Source organism: Helicoverpa zea, chromosome 20 (genome assembly GCF_022581195.2).
Source record: "Helicoverpa zea isolate HzStark_Cry1AcR chromosome 20, ilHelZeax1.1, whole genome shotgun sequence".
NCBI classification, from domain to species: domain Eukaryota; kingdom Metazoa; phylum Arthropoda; class Insecta; order Lepidoptera; family Noctuidae; genus Helicoverpa; species Helicoverpa zea.
Genome location: NC_061471.1, coordinates 584,569 through 601,665, shown reverse-complemented (window position 1 = coordinate 601,665; position 17,097 = coordinate 584,569). Strand labels below are relative to the sequence as shown.

The 17,097-nt window shown below is 41.1% G+C and overlaps 2 protein-coding genes across 10 annotated transcripts in view; one reads left to right on the top strand and one right to left on the bottom strand.

Moving 5' to 3' along the window:
- LOC124640089 (atlastin) overlaps positions 1-14,237 on the top strand; it is a 34,899-nt gene extending 20,662 nt beyond the window's left edge. For 4 of the 9 annotated variants that reach the window (XM_047177720.1, XM_047177721.1, XM_047177723.1 and 1 more), the window contains 12 exons: positions 1,128-1,163; positions 5,895-6,118; positions 6,557-6,703; positions 7,204-7,359; positions 7,722-7,871; positions 8,174-8,312; positions 9,006-9,190; positions 9,606-9,827; positions 10,656-10,870; positions 11,242-11,308; positions 11,533-14,067; positions 14,209-14,237. In XM_047177720.1, coding sequence (XP_047033676.1) covers positions 1,128-1,163; positions 5,895-6,118; positions 6,557-6,703; positions 7,204-7,359; positions 7,722-7,871; positions 8,174-8,312; positions 9,006-9,190; positions 9,606-9,827; positions 10,656-10,870; positions 11,242-11,308; positions 11,533-11,658 — 1,667 coding nt within the window. In that variant the 3' untranslated portion in view covers positions 11,659-14,067; positions 14,209-14,237. Of the gene's footprint in view, positions 1-1,127; positions 1,164-5,894; positions 6,119-6,556; positions 6,704-7,203; positions 7,360-7,721; positions 7,872-8,173; positions 8,313-9,005; positions 9,191-9,605; positions 9,828-10,655; positions 10,871-11,241; positions 11,309-11,532; positions 14,068-14,208 lie in introns of those variants that run through there. The other 5 variants (XM_047177722.1, XM_047177725.1, XM_047177728.1 and 2 more) reach the window with 3 other exon arrangements.
- A 220-nt stretch (positions 14,238-14,457) lies between these two features.
- Positions 14,458-16,593, bottom strand: LOC124640093 (acyl-CoA Delta(11) desaturase-like). The gene is made up of 4 exons (XM_047177731.1): positions 16,463-16,593; positions 15,972-16,177; positions 15,206-15,391; positions 14,458-14,728 (listed from the first exon to the last, which is right to left on the bottom strand). The coding sequence occupies exons 1-4, from the start codon at positions 16,583-16,585 to the stop codon at positions 14,488-14,490; spliced, it is 756 nt and encodes a 251-aa protein (XP_047033687.1). The 5' UTR covers positions 16,586-16,593; the 3' UTR covers positions 14,458-14,487.
- Between the last annotated feature and the right edge of the window lie 504 nt (positions 16,594-17,097).

Here is a 17,097-nt window from a genome sequence, read left to right as displayed (position 1 = left end):
ATATAGCTTCTTATTTAGTTAAGAAAATTATTCGTTTTTGACGGATATTAAAATAGTCCGTGTAATCGCGATCTTATGTAATAAGCCATTTTCAGTCTGGAACCTCAATGTTAAAGGATAAATTCGGACGTATAAACTACCGGTTTCTTTGTAAGAAGATCGACATTGACAAAGGCTAGTAATCCTATACGTGGGGAGGATTTATATATTAGTTTCACTCAACTGAACATTGACCTTACAGAGCCTTTATGGATCATTCTACATATATCTAATACCATTTCGAATCGCTAGAAGCGTTATCATTATTACCAACGACCTTTTCAGATATAGCCTTAAATATTATCTCATCCTGAAAGCCCTTAATCGGCTTTATTTTTAAATAACAAGTTAAGAGGATATAGGAGATAGGAGGTCCAGACTAAGCGAGGTATGTACGACGAACGGCGTACAACGAATGTCTCTACTAGAGGAGTGTTCGAAAATACACCAACACTGGTCGTTTTCCAGCGGTTTCGCGGTTTCCCTCTTTTTTGGGGCCACTTTTCCCGCACCCGGACTATAACGTCAGTTAGTCTGGGGTAGTGTTGCTTCCCAACAATAGAACTATAGATGGTCGAGCCATCATCCGCGGCATATGTCTTCCAAAGTCTGGATACTACTTTATTCACGTATCCAAATATGTCCAAATAATACGTACGTGGTCGTCTTGACCTTCGCTCCGTCCACACGCAACGCACAAGTACGAATTATCCTTAATTACCACCGCCGAGGATACTCATTGTTACACGTTTCCGCGTTGCGATTTCGTTCCTAATGCTAATGTTGTAGTACTAGTGACCCACTTAGGTGTTTCTTGCTATGTTATCGATTTCTTGTTGCATATTATTTTTTGTATTACCTACTACTGCGCTTTTTACAACTTTAGCAATTTATATCCTTGATGCCTTTTCTTGTATTTTTTTTTTTCAATGATCAACGACGCTTTTACAAAAGATGACACCCAAATTTCGATAATTCGATTCATTTAACTAGGTAAATACCTTTTATAAGATCTTCGCACTTCTATGTAGATAACTAAAACTAGTTTTTTTCTTAGATGTTAACGTATATTCTCTTATTGTTTCTAGCGTTATCACAGCCTGTTGCCAGGGTCGAAGCTCCAAGTAAGTCTAGTAATTGAACCTTTGTTGTAAACTAATAATACTTAACAAATGAAGTGTCTAACTAATAGCAATCAGTAGTTTAACTCAACTTTTAATATTTACCAACTGCACCTAGTTCAGTATACTCACAATACTATTTTTGTTTTTAAATATAAAGGTATGAAAGCATGATCTAAACGCCTACATGTGCTTAATAACTTTGTTTACTCTTAACAATTAACTAAATCAAGAATAAATCTATTCCAATCTTAACCGACATACAAAAAAAGAGTTTATTTTTATCTGAAATACAGTAGTACGTTTCAAAACATGATACGACATCCACGGACGTGCTTTATAAACTGCGATAACTATATCGCCTACTACAACATGTCTTCTTTATCGCTATCTCGCCTATCTTGAGTGTAAAGTTTCCCGGATTTTTTTGCATATTGTATCTACCAAACGCACTCGTATCATTTTATCAGCCCAACTGCAACTGTTAGGTTCTCCTATTTGGCTCAACGACCGATTATGTTGGGTCCCGATAAATCCAAAGCCTATGAATTTTGGAATTCAAATTGGCTTAGGCTAAACGTGTTGTAGTTGTCTCATAGGATTTCAAAAGGTTGACCAGACCAGCGTGTAGTCTAAAGTCGAATTTATTAGATTTGTTAACGTGGGTGAGACCTGAAGACTTAGTAACTCCTAGTCAGATTAGCCCATGCAGATCTTACGCAGGTGCGAACTTTACGTCAATGCGATGAATAACGTCAAAGGCTAATTATGTGGACAGAACAGTCATACCTTAGCGAAGTCATATTCTCCCTCACGGAGATGGAACACCATAGGAAAACAACTATCAGACTACAAAAATAACTTATGAATAAATAATATTGGAAATATTCCATCTAAAAGAAACATCAAAAACTTTGTACCTATATCATTGAACTCAGGTAACATTGGAATCCCCACTTAGTGACGCTAATAACATAAGTTGATTATTAGGATGCGAAACAAAACGTACGTATTTTTGTCTGAAAGTCACGACCTTGACACCAAACCAGTATCGGCTTACAATGCTAGGTATCATACGTTAACAATCAAGTATTAAGATTTTTATTTTAACACTGGATGAAGAAGAATTTATTGTGAATGCCAGAATCTTACTGAATTGATTTAAATGTTTGATGAAACATACATTGAAATAGAAGAAGTAGCTTGGACCATAGAAAAGACGAGATTGTTCTTTAGATCTTGGTACACGGGGGTCCTAACTTCAGAGTGAGTGAATCAAATAGCCTGTAGCGTTTACAGGATAGTAATTTTACACATAGAGAAGGATCTAGATTGGTGCGTGGGTCTTCTACTAAGAAAACCATATAGTTTGCCATCCGTAATTGGTAACAAGGGGCTTAAATAAATGGTGTGTTGCGAACAATTGAATAATTGCAATACTTATCAACGATGAAACAACAAGATCTCTTGCATCGCATGTCTTTCATGTTTTTCTTATAGATTTTACACTGAAATGTGATTGAGCAGAATTTTGCAGCTCTTAGGGACCCGTTCATCCCTTTTGCCTATAAACCAGCGATTGTTTTTTGAAGCGATTTGTTTCTGGTCTTTCGCACTCTGAAATTGCGGCGTCCCATTTAGTTAGGAAACAGGGTTCTTCTGCCATTATCGTAATTATTGTGAAAGCTTTTCGATCTGTTTCTAAATGGCGGTACTTCATCAATCTTATAATGGACTCGACCCGAAAGGGTATTTACGGCCGACGAAAAATCATTTTTCTCATATTGTACGAAAGGCTTTTTGGACCTAGAAGTGACAAGATAGCTTTTTGGAGCTAGACTTTAAAACTCTCTCGCATTGCTTCCCAGGCTTAGTTGCAAATCAATAGTATGAACAGCCAATAACTTGACCAATAAGGAACTTGGGATCAATATTATGCTTTTTTTTTGCGTTGAGTTTTGTCCCCCCGTTATTTGCAGTTTATAATAAAACATATTTAGTGGCCATGTAGGGATATCGCTTGTTATTTGAATGTGTGCGGATATGGTAGTCTAATCCGGCGCTAATTATGCAGTCGCCGATAAGCACTGAGTTATCTCTGTCTGCATTAACCACATTTGGCATTATTTTTATCTCATTCACATAGCGACCTTCCGATACGCGAGGGAGGTCAGCGCAAGAGATAAGTTATTCAATATAACCTCGCACTTTTACTCACGTATTGCTCTGGGAATTTCAATACTTTATGGACGCGTTAACTGATATTTTCAGACAGTTTGCCTTGAAATGTCAAGATTAATAAATAATATGAAACTTGCGGATTATTATATACTGTAGTATGGATCATTTGTATCGTTAATTGGTATTCAAAACTTTATAATGTGGCTATTAAATAAGTTCGTCAAGTGGTAAGTAGCCACTTGACGAAGCTGACCACAACAAGTGGAGAAGTCGTTTCTTCGGTGCCGGCAGTCCTTTCGGAAGTGGAAAATTTCTATGGCCGGTTATACGCATCGCATGCATCTCGACCTGATCCCGGAAATGAGGATTCTAGAGCCACATTAACACGCCATTTCACCGAAGACCTGCCAGAAGTCAGCAGTGGCGAAATCGAGATCGCTCTGAGACAGCTCAAAAATGGAAAAGCCCCTGGCGAGGATGGCATTACAACAGAGCTTTTAAAAGCAGGAGGTAAGCCCGTACTGGGGGAGCTCCAGAAGCTTTTTAATGCCGTCCTGTTTGAAGGGAGAACTCCAGAGGCGTGGAGTAGGAGTGTTGTCGTCCTGTTCTTCAAAAAGGGAGACAAAACCCAGTTGAAGAACTATCGACCCATTTCCCTCCTAAGCCACGTATATAAGCTGTTCTCAAGAGTGATCACGAACCGACTTGCGCGAAGACTCGATGAATTCCAACCACCGGAGCAGGCTGGGTTTCGGAGCGGATACGGCACCATAGACCACATCCACACAGTGCGGCAGATTATACAGAAGACCGAAGAGTATAATCAGCCCCTGTGTCTAGCATTTGTGGACTATGAGAAGGCCTTTGACTCGGTTGAAATCTGGTCTGTTCTGGAGTCCCTGCAGCGTTGTCAAGTAGATTGGCGATACATCCAAGTGGTGAGATGTCTTTACGAAGCCGCTACAATGTCCGTCCAAGTACAGAATCAGCAAACAAGGCCCATACCGTTGCATCGAGGAGTGAGACAAGGGGATGTTATTTCCCCGAAACTGTTCACTAATGCAATGGAGGATATGTTCAAGACGCTGAACTGGAAAGGACGCGGCATCAACATCAATGGCGAACACATCTCTCACTTGAGATTTGCTGACGATATCGTCATCATGGCGGAAACGCTGCAGGACCTACAACAGATGCTGAACGACCTGGCTGAATCTTCTCTACGCATCGGCCTACGGATGAACTTGGACAAAACCAAGGTCATGTTCAATGAACATGTTCTACCGGAACCGATTGCGATACACGGCGCCGTTCTCGAAGTTGTTCGGAAATATGTATACCTCGGGCAGACATTGCAGTTAGGTAGAAACAACTTTGAGGACGAGGTGAATAGGAGAATTCAGTTGGGTTGGGCTGCATTTGGGAAGCTACGTCGAGTCCTAACATCGTCGATCCCACAGTGCCTAAAGACAAAAGTCTTCAATCAGTGCGTCCTACCTGTCATGACTTACGGAGCCGAAACGTGGACACTGACGGTACGGCTGGTCCACAAGTTCAAAGTCGCTCAGCGGGCTATGGAAAGAGCTATGCTCGGCGTTTCTCTGAGGGATCGCATCAGAAATGAGGTAATCCGTCAGAGAACCAAGGTCGTCGACATAGCCTACCGAATCAGCAAGCTGAAGTGGCAGTGGGCTGGCCATATTAGCCGAAGAACCGATAACCGTTGGGGTAAACGAGTTCTAGAGTGGAGACCACGCCTCGGCAAACGTAGTGTAGGACGTCCTCAGGCACGGTGGAGTGATGACTTGCGCAAGACGGCTGGCAGGAGCTGGATGCGAGAAGCCGAAAATAGATCTCAGTGGCGTGCACTTGGAGAGGCCTATGTCCAGCAGTGGACTGCGATAGGCTGATGATGATGATGATGATGATGATTAAATAAGTTTGGTAGTTAGCCAACTTGCTAGTAAAGCTGTCCACTGCTCTATTAAACGCTTAATTGTGATTTACTTTGCCATTAACTCATACATTTTGGTTAGTTGGTTACTTTACTGCTAGTAAATGTGCTAGTATTGTAGAAGCTTCAGTTTTTACCCATATTGTTGTTTATGAAGCTATAGTTCGGCCATTCAGAGAATGCGTTCCTGACACGTCGCGATTGAACTGACGACGTAATAACATTCATTGATTATTGATATAATAATGTTGTTTTAATGCTCCTCAATTGTTAAAACGGTAAACAACCAGCAAAAATATTTTTATCGTAACTGCAACGCCATTGCAAAGTTACGTCGTCAGTTCAATCGCGACGTGTCAGGAACGCATTCTCTGAATGGCCGAACTATAATCTACAGATTATCTTATCAGTTGTATCAACATTTTTACATACATTATTTTGTTTTGTACACTAACAGTTAAGCCTATACGTAATCTATTTTTAACCATTTTAAAATTTAGCCAATTTGATCTGCCAATCAAAATTTTCTTTCCTACGACTATGACCCATTATATCCTATATAATATTATTCTCTCGTCTAATTGGTCTTTAATCTCCAGTAACAGAAAAACCAAGCCCGCCTCCCCGCAGCGGGCCGCACGGGGTGCAAGTAGTGAATACAGGCCCCGACCACACGTTCAGCCTCGACGAGGACGTTCTCAAAGACCTGCTGCTGCAGGATGACATCAAGGACAGGCCGGTTGTGGTGCTTTCCGTCGCCGGCGCCTTCCGGAAGGGCAAGTCCTTCCTACTCGACTTCTTCTTGCGGTATTTAAATCATAAGGTGAGGTTTGGTATTTTTGCAGAGTGGTAGGAGAACTGATGTAGTGTTGAATTGTGAATTGAAAATAGCGTTAAAATGTGTGTGTGTGTGTGTGTGTGTGTACATACACTGGAATGACTGTACTAAATACTACATAATGAAGATATTGCGCCGATGAAATCCGACCTGTGATTTAGAAGTTTAGGTGACACCCAGGCAGAACTAACGCTTTCTATTTTTGCAAAATAAAACTTGATCTATCCCGCCGAATTGCTAGCTAGCTAAACCCTTAGATGTTCATTCACAACAAACAATTAATTACTTTAAGATTGCTAGAAACTTTTCCCTTATTTTGGAATTTCTCTATACGACATATATATAGAAGTACCTATACTTAGGTATTTTGAGGAAACTGTTGGGTCTTATTAAGGTCCTTAACATGCTCTCTCCTCGTTCCAGTATGGGTCGGACGGCGGCGCGGACTGGCTGGGCGGCGACGAGGAGCCGCTGCGCGGGTTCAACTGGCGCGGCGGCTCCGAGCGCGACACCACCGGCATCCTCATGTGGTCCGAGATCTTCAAGGCCACGCTAGATAATGGAGAGAAGGTGGGTTATATCCTGAAAAACCACAAAGGGTAGTTCGACAGCAGACTTTTCCAATATCTATTTTCAGAAGACCAACATTCTAAAGCTTTTAATATGCTCTAATTCTTTTGACACAAATGTAGATAAATTCTAATTAAAGCAGTATTGCTAAACTGCTTTCACTTTTTGGTGTCCCAAGTTCAAGGCGTAACTTCTTTAAAAAAAGTTCCCGAAATATGCCCCCTATATGATCTTTAATTATAGCCGAATCGCGGAAATTTCTTCATCCTTAAATACGTCCCATATATCCATACTTTTTTTAACGACTCGCCAAAAATCATCAAATGTCCCCTTCCGCTGTGGGTTAGCAGCGGTGAGGGAGTGTCAGATTTTTACTGACAAAAAATCCATCGTGTTCCTTCGTAGGCCTTTTATGTACCAGAGCCGCGGTAACTCTTTGGAACAATCCCGCAGCCCCGGCAGCCATATATCCATATTAACATGTAATTCTGATGTTCCAGGTGGCGATAGTTCTGCTAGACACGCAAGGCGCCTTCGACAGCGAGTCCACGGTGCGCGACTGCGCCACCATCTTCGCGCTGTCCACCATGCTGTCCTCCGTGCTCATCTACAACCTCTCGCAGAACATACAGGAGGACGACCTGCAGCATCTACAGGTTAATACTGGACTTTTGAAAAGGCTTATCTGTGCCATAAAGCTGCTGGTTTGGACGCGATAATCTCAAGACCTATCGGACGGATCTGAAAAATTAATTCAGACAACTTATTGACGAAGTGTGTGAATAAGCTAGTTTTTATCCAGGTGTGCGGTGTAGTTCTCACGAGACGTTTGTGAAACCATTTGTGGATGTTCGGTTTTATATTTATGAATAACAGCTGCATCAAGTCTGGCTTAAAGCCGATACCAACAAAGAAATGAAAACGAGATAAAAATATATTTACTTGTGAGCAAGACTATTACAATTTTCTACTTAATTTTTGCACTGATTTTAACCCATTTCCATTCATCATCTCGCAGTTATTCACGGAGTACGGGCGCCTGGCGCTGGAGGACAGCGGCCGCACGCCGTTCCAGCGCCTGCAGTTCCTCGTGCGCGACTGGAGCTTCCCCTACGAGGCGCCCTACGGCGCCGAGGGCGGACAGGCCATCCTACAGCGAAGACTCAAGGTATGCTGACGGATTTGTTACATGAGCTGATGTTTAGCCATATTGAGATCATGTATTTACCATCTCAAAAATGGGCTGCTTAAGTTCTCGTTGAGTAGCTTGGCTTCTCTGGAGTTGGATATTAGATATTTCACGATATTCAAAATGAACGAATAAAGATTCTACAGAGTATGTACTAGGTGTCTTATAGCTAATTTCACAATGACAAAGTTGTTTGATGAGTCTATGCAAAGAAAATGGTCTCCACGTGTGAAGGCACAGTTCATGTGGAACCCTTGTCTAACCCTGGTGATTGTGTTCAGGTATCAAACAACCAGCACCCGGAGCTGCAGTCCCTGCGCAAGCACATCACGTCGTGCTTCTCGGAGATCGCGTGCTTCCTCATGCCGCACCCCGGCATCCGCGTCGCCACCAGCCAGGACTTCGATGGACGAGTCAAAGGTAACCAGCTCTGACCTTTGATGGGGTTCAAACTTTACGTTCGGTGCGAGTCGTTCCATAGGCTTATTAAGGAGTGTCAGCCAATGTCAATAAAACCCCAGCGGGGCCCACCAGGGCCAAAGTCTGCCGGACTTACCGTGGCCCTGGTACATAAAGGGTGCAAGAAGGAACATGGTGGGATTTAGTCAATAAGAGATCAGTCTCTTATTTCTGCCCGTTTTCACCAACAGTCTCTTAAAGTTTCCCTAACTAAGTGTCACTTAGAATAAGGGCTCCCCCAATAATAAAGGTTATAAGCGATACTTAAACTTTGGTGAAAACGAAATTCGTATTAAGTGTTCCCTAAATGCTGTTAGGGGATCCCTAAATTTAGGTATTTGTTGGTGAAAATGGGCATGACACTCCCATCACGCTGCACCCACATCATGAAGGGTTCTTGATGACATTCCAACAAAAAAGTTTATTTAAGTGGGTATTTATCTTTCGGTAAACAATCTTGGTAGGACTTTTTATACAAATTAATACCAAACAAAAAGTTAGTAAAGTTATATTGATTTTTAGATGTAAAGTGGATGTTGTTTTTTTTAGATATAAAGTGTCTACTCAAATGGAGGAATGTTCATTAGTAATATGATGTACAAACACAACTGTAGAAAATCAAATTTGTAACATTTTTCCTATTTCTATTTCTAGACATCGAGATGGAGTTCAAGTGCTCGCTGCAGCAGCTGGTGCCGATGCTGCTGGCGCCGCACAACCTGGTGCCCAAGCTCATCGCCGGCCAGCGCGTCCGCGCCAAGGACCTGCTGCAGTACTTCAAGTCCTACATGAACATCTACAAGGGCAACGAGCTGCCGGAGCCTAAGAGTATGCTTGTGGTCAGTACATGCATTTCTCTAATTCAGTTCTGGGTTTAGTGGGAGCGAGCCGGGGCGGTCGGTCGGAGCCAAGGACAACAAAATGACTAGTAGGAATGTCATAACGCAATATCTCTTAAGAAACTAGGAAACGAAATATTGACTCTATTTTCAAATTTTTACTCGAATGTGTTACACAAACGAGGTATTTATTTATGTGTAAAATATTATCCATCAATATTACAAAATTGAATTATGTAGAGGTATATTAATTTCATACAAAACAACTTAAAACTGCACACGAAACGTCGGCATCATGTCACGCTGCGAGGTGTCACGTAGCTTTCCTCGGAATCTCCGGTCGACTACATTGCGGCCCAAACTCTTCCTTGAGAAAGGTTTCTGAGCGTTATATATCGAAATATTTACTTTCCAGGCGACAGCAGAAGCAAACAACTTAACAGCGGTAGCAGAAGCGAAAGAACTCTACACTAAGTTAATGGAGGAAGTGTGCGGCGGGGCGAAGCCCTACCTGCAGACGGCGCTGCTGGAGGCGGAGCACCTGCGCCTGCGCGACAAGGCGCTGCACGCCTTCCACGGCAAGCGCAAGATGGGCGGCGACGAGTTCAGTCAGAGTTACTGTAATCAGTTGTTGCTGGTGAGGGGTTTACTATCATTTATTTTTGAAAAATTATTGATTCATTTTGTGGTAGAATCAAAAGTGAGTTTATATACGAACTGAAATTGAAAATAAGTACAACAGTTCTTGAGAAAATTCAATTTTTGTGTCATAGATTTTCAGTGTGGAAAAATACCATAATTATTTTATTGATTAACATTGAAAATCTGACGTAGTTCCATAATATTCTGTATGTCATTTTCTCAATAGTTGAAACATATTTAATACTATCTGCCATATAAAGGCTGCTTATAATTTTTGCCAGATATTTCAATCTGAGACCTGTGAAACCAAAATGTTATAGTTTTTTGTCAAGCAAATTTCTTCAAGGCTATCAGAGACTATCAGTAACTGATGCTTGTCATCGTGGTGTAGCAATCGGTTTCACGGCATACGAGTATGCCGCTACACACGGGGAGGGCCCGAGCACAGGTGACGCTCTACGAGAAGGCTTGCTCTCCCCCTTGCACGATCTCCCGAGAAGAGTCTGGCAGTCTTTAAACAGACTCCGAACACAGGTCGGCCGGAGCAAAGATAATCGATCCAGGTGGGGCTTCGCGGGCGGGACGGACCTTGGGTGCGAGTGCGGGGCTGCAGTGCAGACAATGTCCCACCTAATCGCATGTCCACTGTGCCCTGAAACTTGCTCGCGGGAGGACTTAATGAGCGCATCCGGCCGTGCTCTCGCTGTGGCGGCATATTGGGCTGACATAGTGTAGTCTCAATATATGACATATCATCGACACGAAAGAAGAAGTAACTGACGCAACTAGCCATAAGTTTTAACCTAGCATCTGTTCTCCCCAGGACCTAGACGAGCAGTTCGTGCAGTTCCGCGCACAGAACGAGTCGAAGAACATCTTCAAGGCAGCGCGCACCCCGTCCGTGTTCTGCGCGCTGGCGCTGCTGTTCTACGTCGTCAGCGGCGTGTTCGGGCTCGTGGGGCTCTACCCGCTCGCCAACCTGTGTAACCTCGCCATGGGCATCGCGCTGCTCACGCTAGTGCTGTGGGCTTATATCAGGTAACATTACATACTGCATAAATACATGCCTGTACATATAATATCCATTCCTTCTTTCCCATTATCATCTCCCGAGCCTTTCTCCACCTACGTTGGGGTCGACTTCCAGTCTTAGCACATGAGTATTATATGGAATGACTACCTGTCTGACCTCAACAAGCCATTTACCCATGCAATCCAATACTTGTTAAGGCAGTTGATTGCCAGATCGATCCGAAACACGGATGAACTAGACCACATAATGATCCACGGAGTGACCGCGCCAAGCTTGCTTATTCTTATAATTCATTTCCTCATTCTCATATCTCAATTAGTACGTGTCTCTCAAGCGTATTTGTTGCATTTTTTCATTTTTTTTTCTTTGTCCTCAGATATAGTGGAGAGATGCGCGAAATCGGTGTCACAATAGACGACATCGCGAACGTGCTGTGGGAGAATGTGAGTACTGTCTATTGCAGTTTCTACATAGTTGTCGTAAAAAAAAATATCCATTTTACATCTCGTGCATTTGCAGCAGGGTTTTGTTAGTCCATTATGACTATTATGAGTTCACTAGTAGCCAACTTTAGCGGAAATGTTATTGGACAAGAACTGTAACTAGACATACTTTTACCATCATCTTATGTAGTAAGATATTTAATTAAACTTTTATTCTTCTTCAGCTAATGAAGCCGATGTACCAGACATGCATCGAGAAGGGCATGGAGCACGCGGCGGCGGCGGCGGCCGAGCGAGCCCTGGGCCCGCCCGCGCCGCCCGCCGCCAACGGCAAGCACAAGCTGTTGTGATGCCCGCCCGCTGTGTGTGCTACCGGGACTGCACGTGCTGGGGGACACTGGCTTCACTCACTAACACAACAAATTTTTGTACATACTACGCTAAATTACAACTAAACATTGTAATTTTCATTAAATTTAAGCACACTCTTTTTGAGTCTCGAAAACTGTAAGTGTTGAAGTCATGCGAAGTTTTCTGGTAACGTGGATTAATTGTAAAGGTCCTTGTAATTAAAAATGCGTGGTTAAAGCGCTTAAAAAGACGCGGTGTGCATGAACAATAATAACTGACTATAGTCAAGTGTCGAAACATGGTATTTTTTAAAATAACTCGATTTTTACAGTCTCGATAACGGACCAATAGACACATTTCTCTGTAAAGCAACGAGCTTAAGTTAACCTGAATATCATGTGAACAGATTAGTTCAAGTAGAAGAAATTTCTGGCTAATTTCATTGTAAAATAGCCCATAGACTTATATTTCGGGAGCCAGTAAGTAGTGCCAAGGGAATGTGACACACTACCGGTCGGACTCTAGTCAGTTTTGATCGAAGAATGTTCGAGACGTAGCCATCAGGCCTCTACAGTGGCCTGCTATTGTGTATATGGTATAAGGGAACTAAGCTAACGCTGGTCCGACCAGCCGACTAGAGAAGGATGGAATACGATATTTTTGACTAAAAAGATAAATTATTTTTATATGTACATGCTCTCTTTTTGTTAACTGGTAGTTTAATAATACACCTTCAATAGCTCGACTTTGGTAACTACAGATTTTGTCCATTTGTAGTCAATAAAGTGAAGCTGAAGGTTACATAATGATAACAATGATAAATACTGTATGATAACTTATCTTATTTCATCCTGATCTCGGTGTATTCTTATCAGTGACGAAATTATTGTCCGTCATGATTTTAAACAACGATTTGTAAATTCTGATTTTTAATAAGACCGATTTACAGTTTCAAAATGTCTGGAACATTAATTAATACTTAGCTAAATTATTGTTATTTATATATATTGTCTGAAAGTTTGTTTGTCGTTATTTTAAATCATGAATATCGTTACTAGTTAAATTTTATCGTTGACGTACACCGGTGTCTGTAAATTGCGACATTTTGCGATCTTAGTTTTTTACTACTTTGTTACTAACAGTTATAGGTCCTTTGTCGCGTCGTAATTTACGAACTACCCAAACTATGATTGCCACATCCTGCTCATGTGATAAATCTACGAATATTTGAGAAATAAGCAAAATATGATACATTTTGCATTTATTCTACGAAAAGGTCCAAGTAGTGTGCCGCGGTGACCCGGCGTGAGTGACCGCGGCACACACGGCGAGGGAAATTCTTATGGTTTTTACTATTTACAAAGATGGTATAGGTTAAATAAAGCAATAAGATAAAATAACAAATCTAATAGTTTAATGTATCAGAGTAATAACTGTGTAATTATAGATTTAAATTATGCACAAAACAGGTTTATTTTAATCACTTTTATTTTGTCTCGAAACGTATGTCTAACACTTGTTGCCTTGCACTGTATAAAGATCATGTACTTAATTCCGTCATATTGAAAATTTTATTTTTGTTTTAAATCCGGGATACGAAATTAATGTATAGTCGTGAATCATGTTCTAAAATCTATTATACTTTTATTATTTTGCATTTTATTTTCTTTTTAATAAGTCTTCGTGTGTTCAAAATTTTAGTCGTTATGCGTTATGCTCAAAATTAGGGATTCTTCATGGTTTTATGTAAATGGTGATGGTGCACTGTTACTTCAGGCGGGTGACACTTACGAGCGCATACACTTTGATAATAACTTCACTATAAGCTAAGATTAAAGTACAATGTTTGTTCAATTCAAGGCATATCCGCTTGCTTCAGTAATGCTCTGTACTTTCACTAACTCGCCTTATCAAAGTGTAATCGCTTCACAAGTGAGCTTGCAGTGCAGTGAGCCTCGCCACTGTATAGTACTAGTGTGTACAGTAAGTTAGCAATAATGAATAAACGTGAACAAGTGAGCACACAGCTGTCGTTTGGTTAGAATCTCGCATCGCTCGGCCTCCGGACTCCGGACACATCGCAACGTCAACCCCGCCATTGCTAACTTACGGACACGCCCACTTAGTTGTTTATAAACATAATGTAAATAAACGTTTTATAGGAAAATAGTAACATATCGTGAAATTTTTATAAATAAATAATTATATGCATGTGCCAATCGAAATTCATTGAAAATGAATGTTGTTTCCGTTTATTTGGCATGGGGATAATAAATAATTCGTTGACGAGTTGATAGTTTATTTTGTTGATAACCTTACGTATGGTATGTGTTCAATACCAATGGCGGTTGTGATGAATTATATTATGTTTGCGACGCCAACAGGGGAGTTTCGTGTAAATATTTGTTTTAGGGCTGATTTTTCAATCATCAGTTAACTTCTATCTGAGGAATAATTATGGCGGTTTGACATATTTTCTATACAAAAGCTGTCAAAACGTCAAACATATTCCTCTGATAAAAGTTATCTGGAGATTGAAAAATCTGCCCTTAATACAATAAAGTTGACTAAAAATAAAGCTTTTGTTTTACTGGTACTCTTATAACGTACCCTAATGTAGGTCGTAATTTAAAAACAAGCAAAACAAAGTGCAATCATAAATCCTATGAGTTACATACCTTCAAGTAGCTATCTCCGGTCTACCTCCTTTATTTGTAGGTAAGTGAAACTCAAAAGTTACAGACAGTCTGCCTTTGTACATTGTTTTTTATTTTGTAAAATGTGTGCAAATAAAATAGTATAATTAATATGTAAACCTATATTCTATATCACGTCGCAGCAGACTTCCCGAGCCTCTCCATCAGACCTTTCACCGACTCTTCAGATGCCTCCTTGAGGTCATACGCCCAGCCGATGCTGCGGAACACCCGTATGAAGGCCGTGGACAGGTTCAGCAGGTCCCAGGTCTCCGCCGCCTTGTAGTCGAAGGGAAACGAGTGGTGGTAGTTGTGGTAACCCTCGCCCAAAGTCGTGAGAGACACGTACCAGGATTCTGCAGGGGGTATTGTGCTGGAAAGAATAGTGATGGTTTTTATGATGTTAGAAGATATAATATTATTGTAACTGACCTAATTTTACCTATTCAAGTTTACTTAGTGCTACTGCTCGGTTTAATTAATCTTGAAGAATGTTAAGCCTACCACTATCAATTGAAAACATTAATTGTAATTGCAATTGTAATTCTTTATAAATAATCCTTATTAAGCTTGTTATTAAAATAACTAATAATATGAAACAAAAATTAGAATTATTAAATACACCACTACTAACTACCCATTGAAAATTGAACGTAAAAAATCATAATAAACAGTTTTTTAAAGAAAATTGTTGTTTATGTTATCGGTGAACTTATCTAAATCTTCATCCTTTTAAATCACTTTTAACAATAGGTAAGGAGTAAGGTAAAATGCCTTTTGATAAATATTCAATCAAAGTCAAAGGATTAAATGCCCGTGCCCTTGATTTACGATTTTGAACTGTACCCACCTGTTATAAGGCCTATACCCATACGCATGAGCGAAGCTATTCACAGTGAACTCGCAGTGGAAAGCAGAAGCGTAACGTATGAAGCACTGCCAGGCTACCGCGGTGCACCAGCGCTCGTTCCACAACCACACGCCTGCTAACGTGGGCAGTATGAAGCAGCAGAGGCCGTTGATCCAGAGGATGTTTCTGAGAAAGAGAAAGCTTTTTAAGGAATAGATTCAAAGTGAAACTTGCTTTTTGCCTGTTAAGGTAGACTCGTGCATCACTTCTGGGCTGCAAAACTTTTATTGACTGGAAGTTTAAGTTTTGCAGGGGTGGCAGCCCTTTAAAGAAGGTTGTGTGCCGAATCCAGTTTTCGAGCCAACAACCAGAAGATGAAGGTACTTTGAGATTTAATAAGGTTACCACTACCATTACAATTAATGAATTTAACCGGGAGTGTATCGGCGGTTGTAACTAAAAGCTATTTAGTAATGAAATTATTTATTCGCCGAGATATGGTTTACACAAAAGGTGGTAAAAACAAAAAAAGTCGCTTAACATATCTCGCCTTCAGTAGGCATGCGAAAATTGAAACATAAATTATGCTTAAACCTATAACGCTTACATATAAAAGTTAATTTCTATAATTAATATATTCTTCTATTGTGTAGATTAAATGTTAATCTGTGCTTAAAGATCCCCGAACTGCTCTTAAATTCGTCTCTGCATTTTCAGTTTGTTAGCCAAGATTTATCATACAAACTGTATTTTTTATAAACCTCACCTCTCATGAAACCTCAACAGCGGATCGTTCTCAATATCACTGATGTCTATAGTCTTCCCCTTGGCCAGTGCCTCAGGGTGCTTCTTCATCATGAGCCAGCCGATGTGCGCGTAGAACAAGCCGCGGCCCACATTGTGCGGGTCAGCGTGTGTGTCACTGTGCTTGTGGTGCAGGCGGTGGTTGCGAGCCCATAGGCGGACTGATGTCTGTGAAAAGAGTGAACACTGACTAAAGTTCATACAAAAAACTGATTAAAATGCACTCTCAATTTCCTTGACGTAATTTTAATCAGTGTTTATTTAGTAAAAAGAGGTAGTTCCTCTTAGTTTAAATTCAAAATATTCGCAACGGTTATAAAAATAAGGATACTCTTTATGTACAGTCAAAGTCGAGTTACCTACCTCCGAAAAGCGGAACTGAGCCGGAGTCCAAAAATCGCGGACTTCCGGCAACGCTTCTATATAGGAACATGTCAATTATCATCTTCTCACCTGACTAGCACAGGAGAACATGAAGAGCAGCAGCACTTGAAGCGGCAGCGTGGCCTTGTAGGAGCGATGCGTCCACAGCCGGTGCGCGCCGCATGTCACGCCCAGCCCGCTCACCACGTACATCACCAGTGCTGGAATGTGGGCATGCTTGAGAACATGGAGGTGGTATAGAGAAGCAGCTTTCAGAAGTGGCTTTTGCAGGTGACTACAACTTCATTAGTTGCGTGCAACTTGACGGTCGATGCGCGCCATTTGATTGACGGTAGATGAAAGGTTTTCCCCTTCCGCGCGCCTGACGCTAAATTAAGTTGACGTGACATAAAGTAGACATCCTACTGATTATTTTTAAAGTCTGTTTGTAGGCAAGCTATATCTCATGCATGGTAGTAAGATTGCTCTCCTAGTTGCTCTGCCCTTATTACCAGGACAACTTAACTTTACATAGTTATAGACACTAACCTCCCCACTCAGAGACATTTAATGATTACTTAAGTCACTCCTTAATGACGGAATGTCATACAAATCCTTCACTAAGGAATGGCTTAAGTAACCATTAAATGACTCTGAGTGGGGAGATTATCTCACTAAGTTCAGCGCAGCGCATCCCCTCTGCTAAAGTATAATTAAACAAACTC

Excerpts from the sequence above, each read along its gene's own strand:
- LOC124640093 (XM_047177731.1), bottom strand. The coding sequence starts at position 16,585 with ATGTACGTGGTGAGCGGGCTGGGCGTGACATGCGGCGCGCACCGGCTG. Across the intron at positions 15,392-15,971 it reads CTGTTGAGGTTTCATGAGAG|AAACATCCTCTGGATCAACG; the intron begins GTGAGGTTTATA and ends TCTCTTTCTCAG. Across the intron at positions 14,729-15,205 it reads GGGTATAGGCCTTATAACAG|CACAATACCCCCTGCAGAAT; the intron begins GTGGGTACAGTT and ends TATTCTTTCCAG.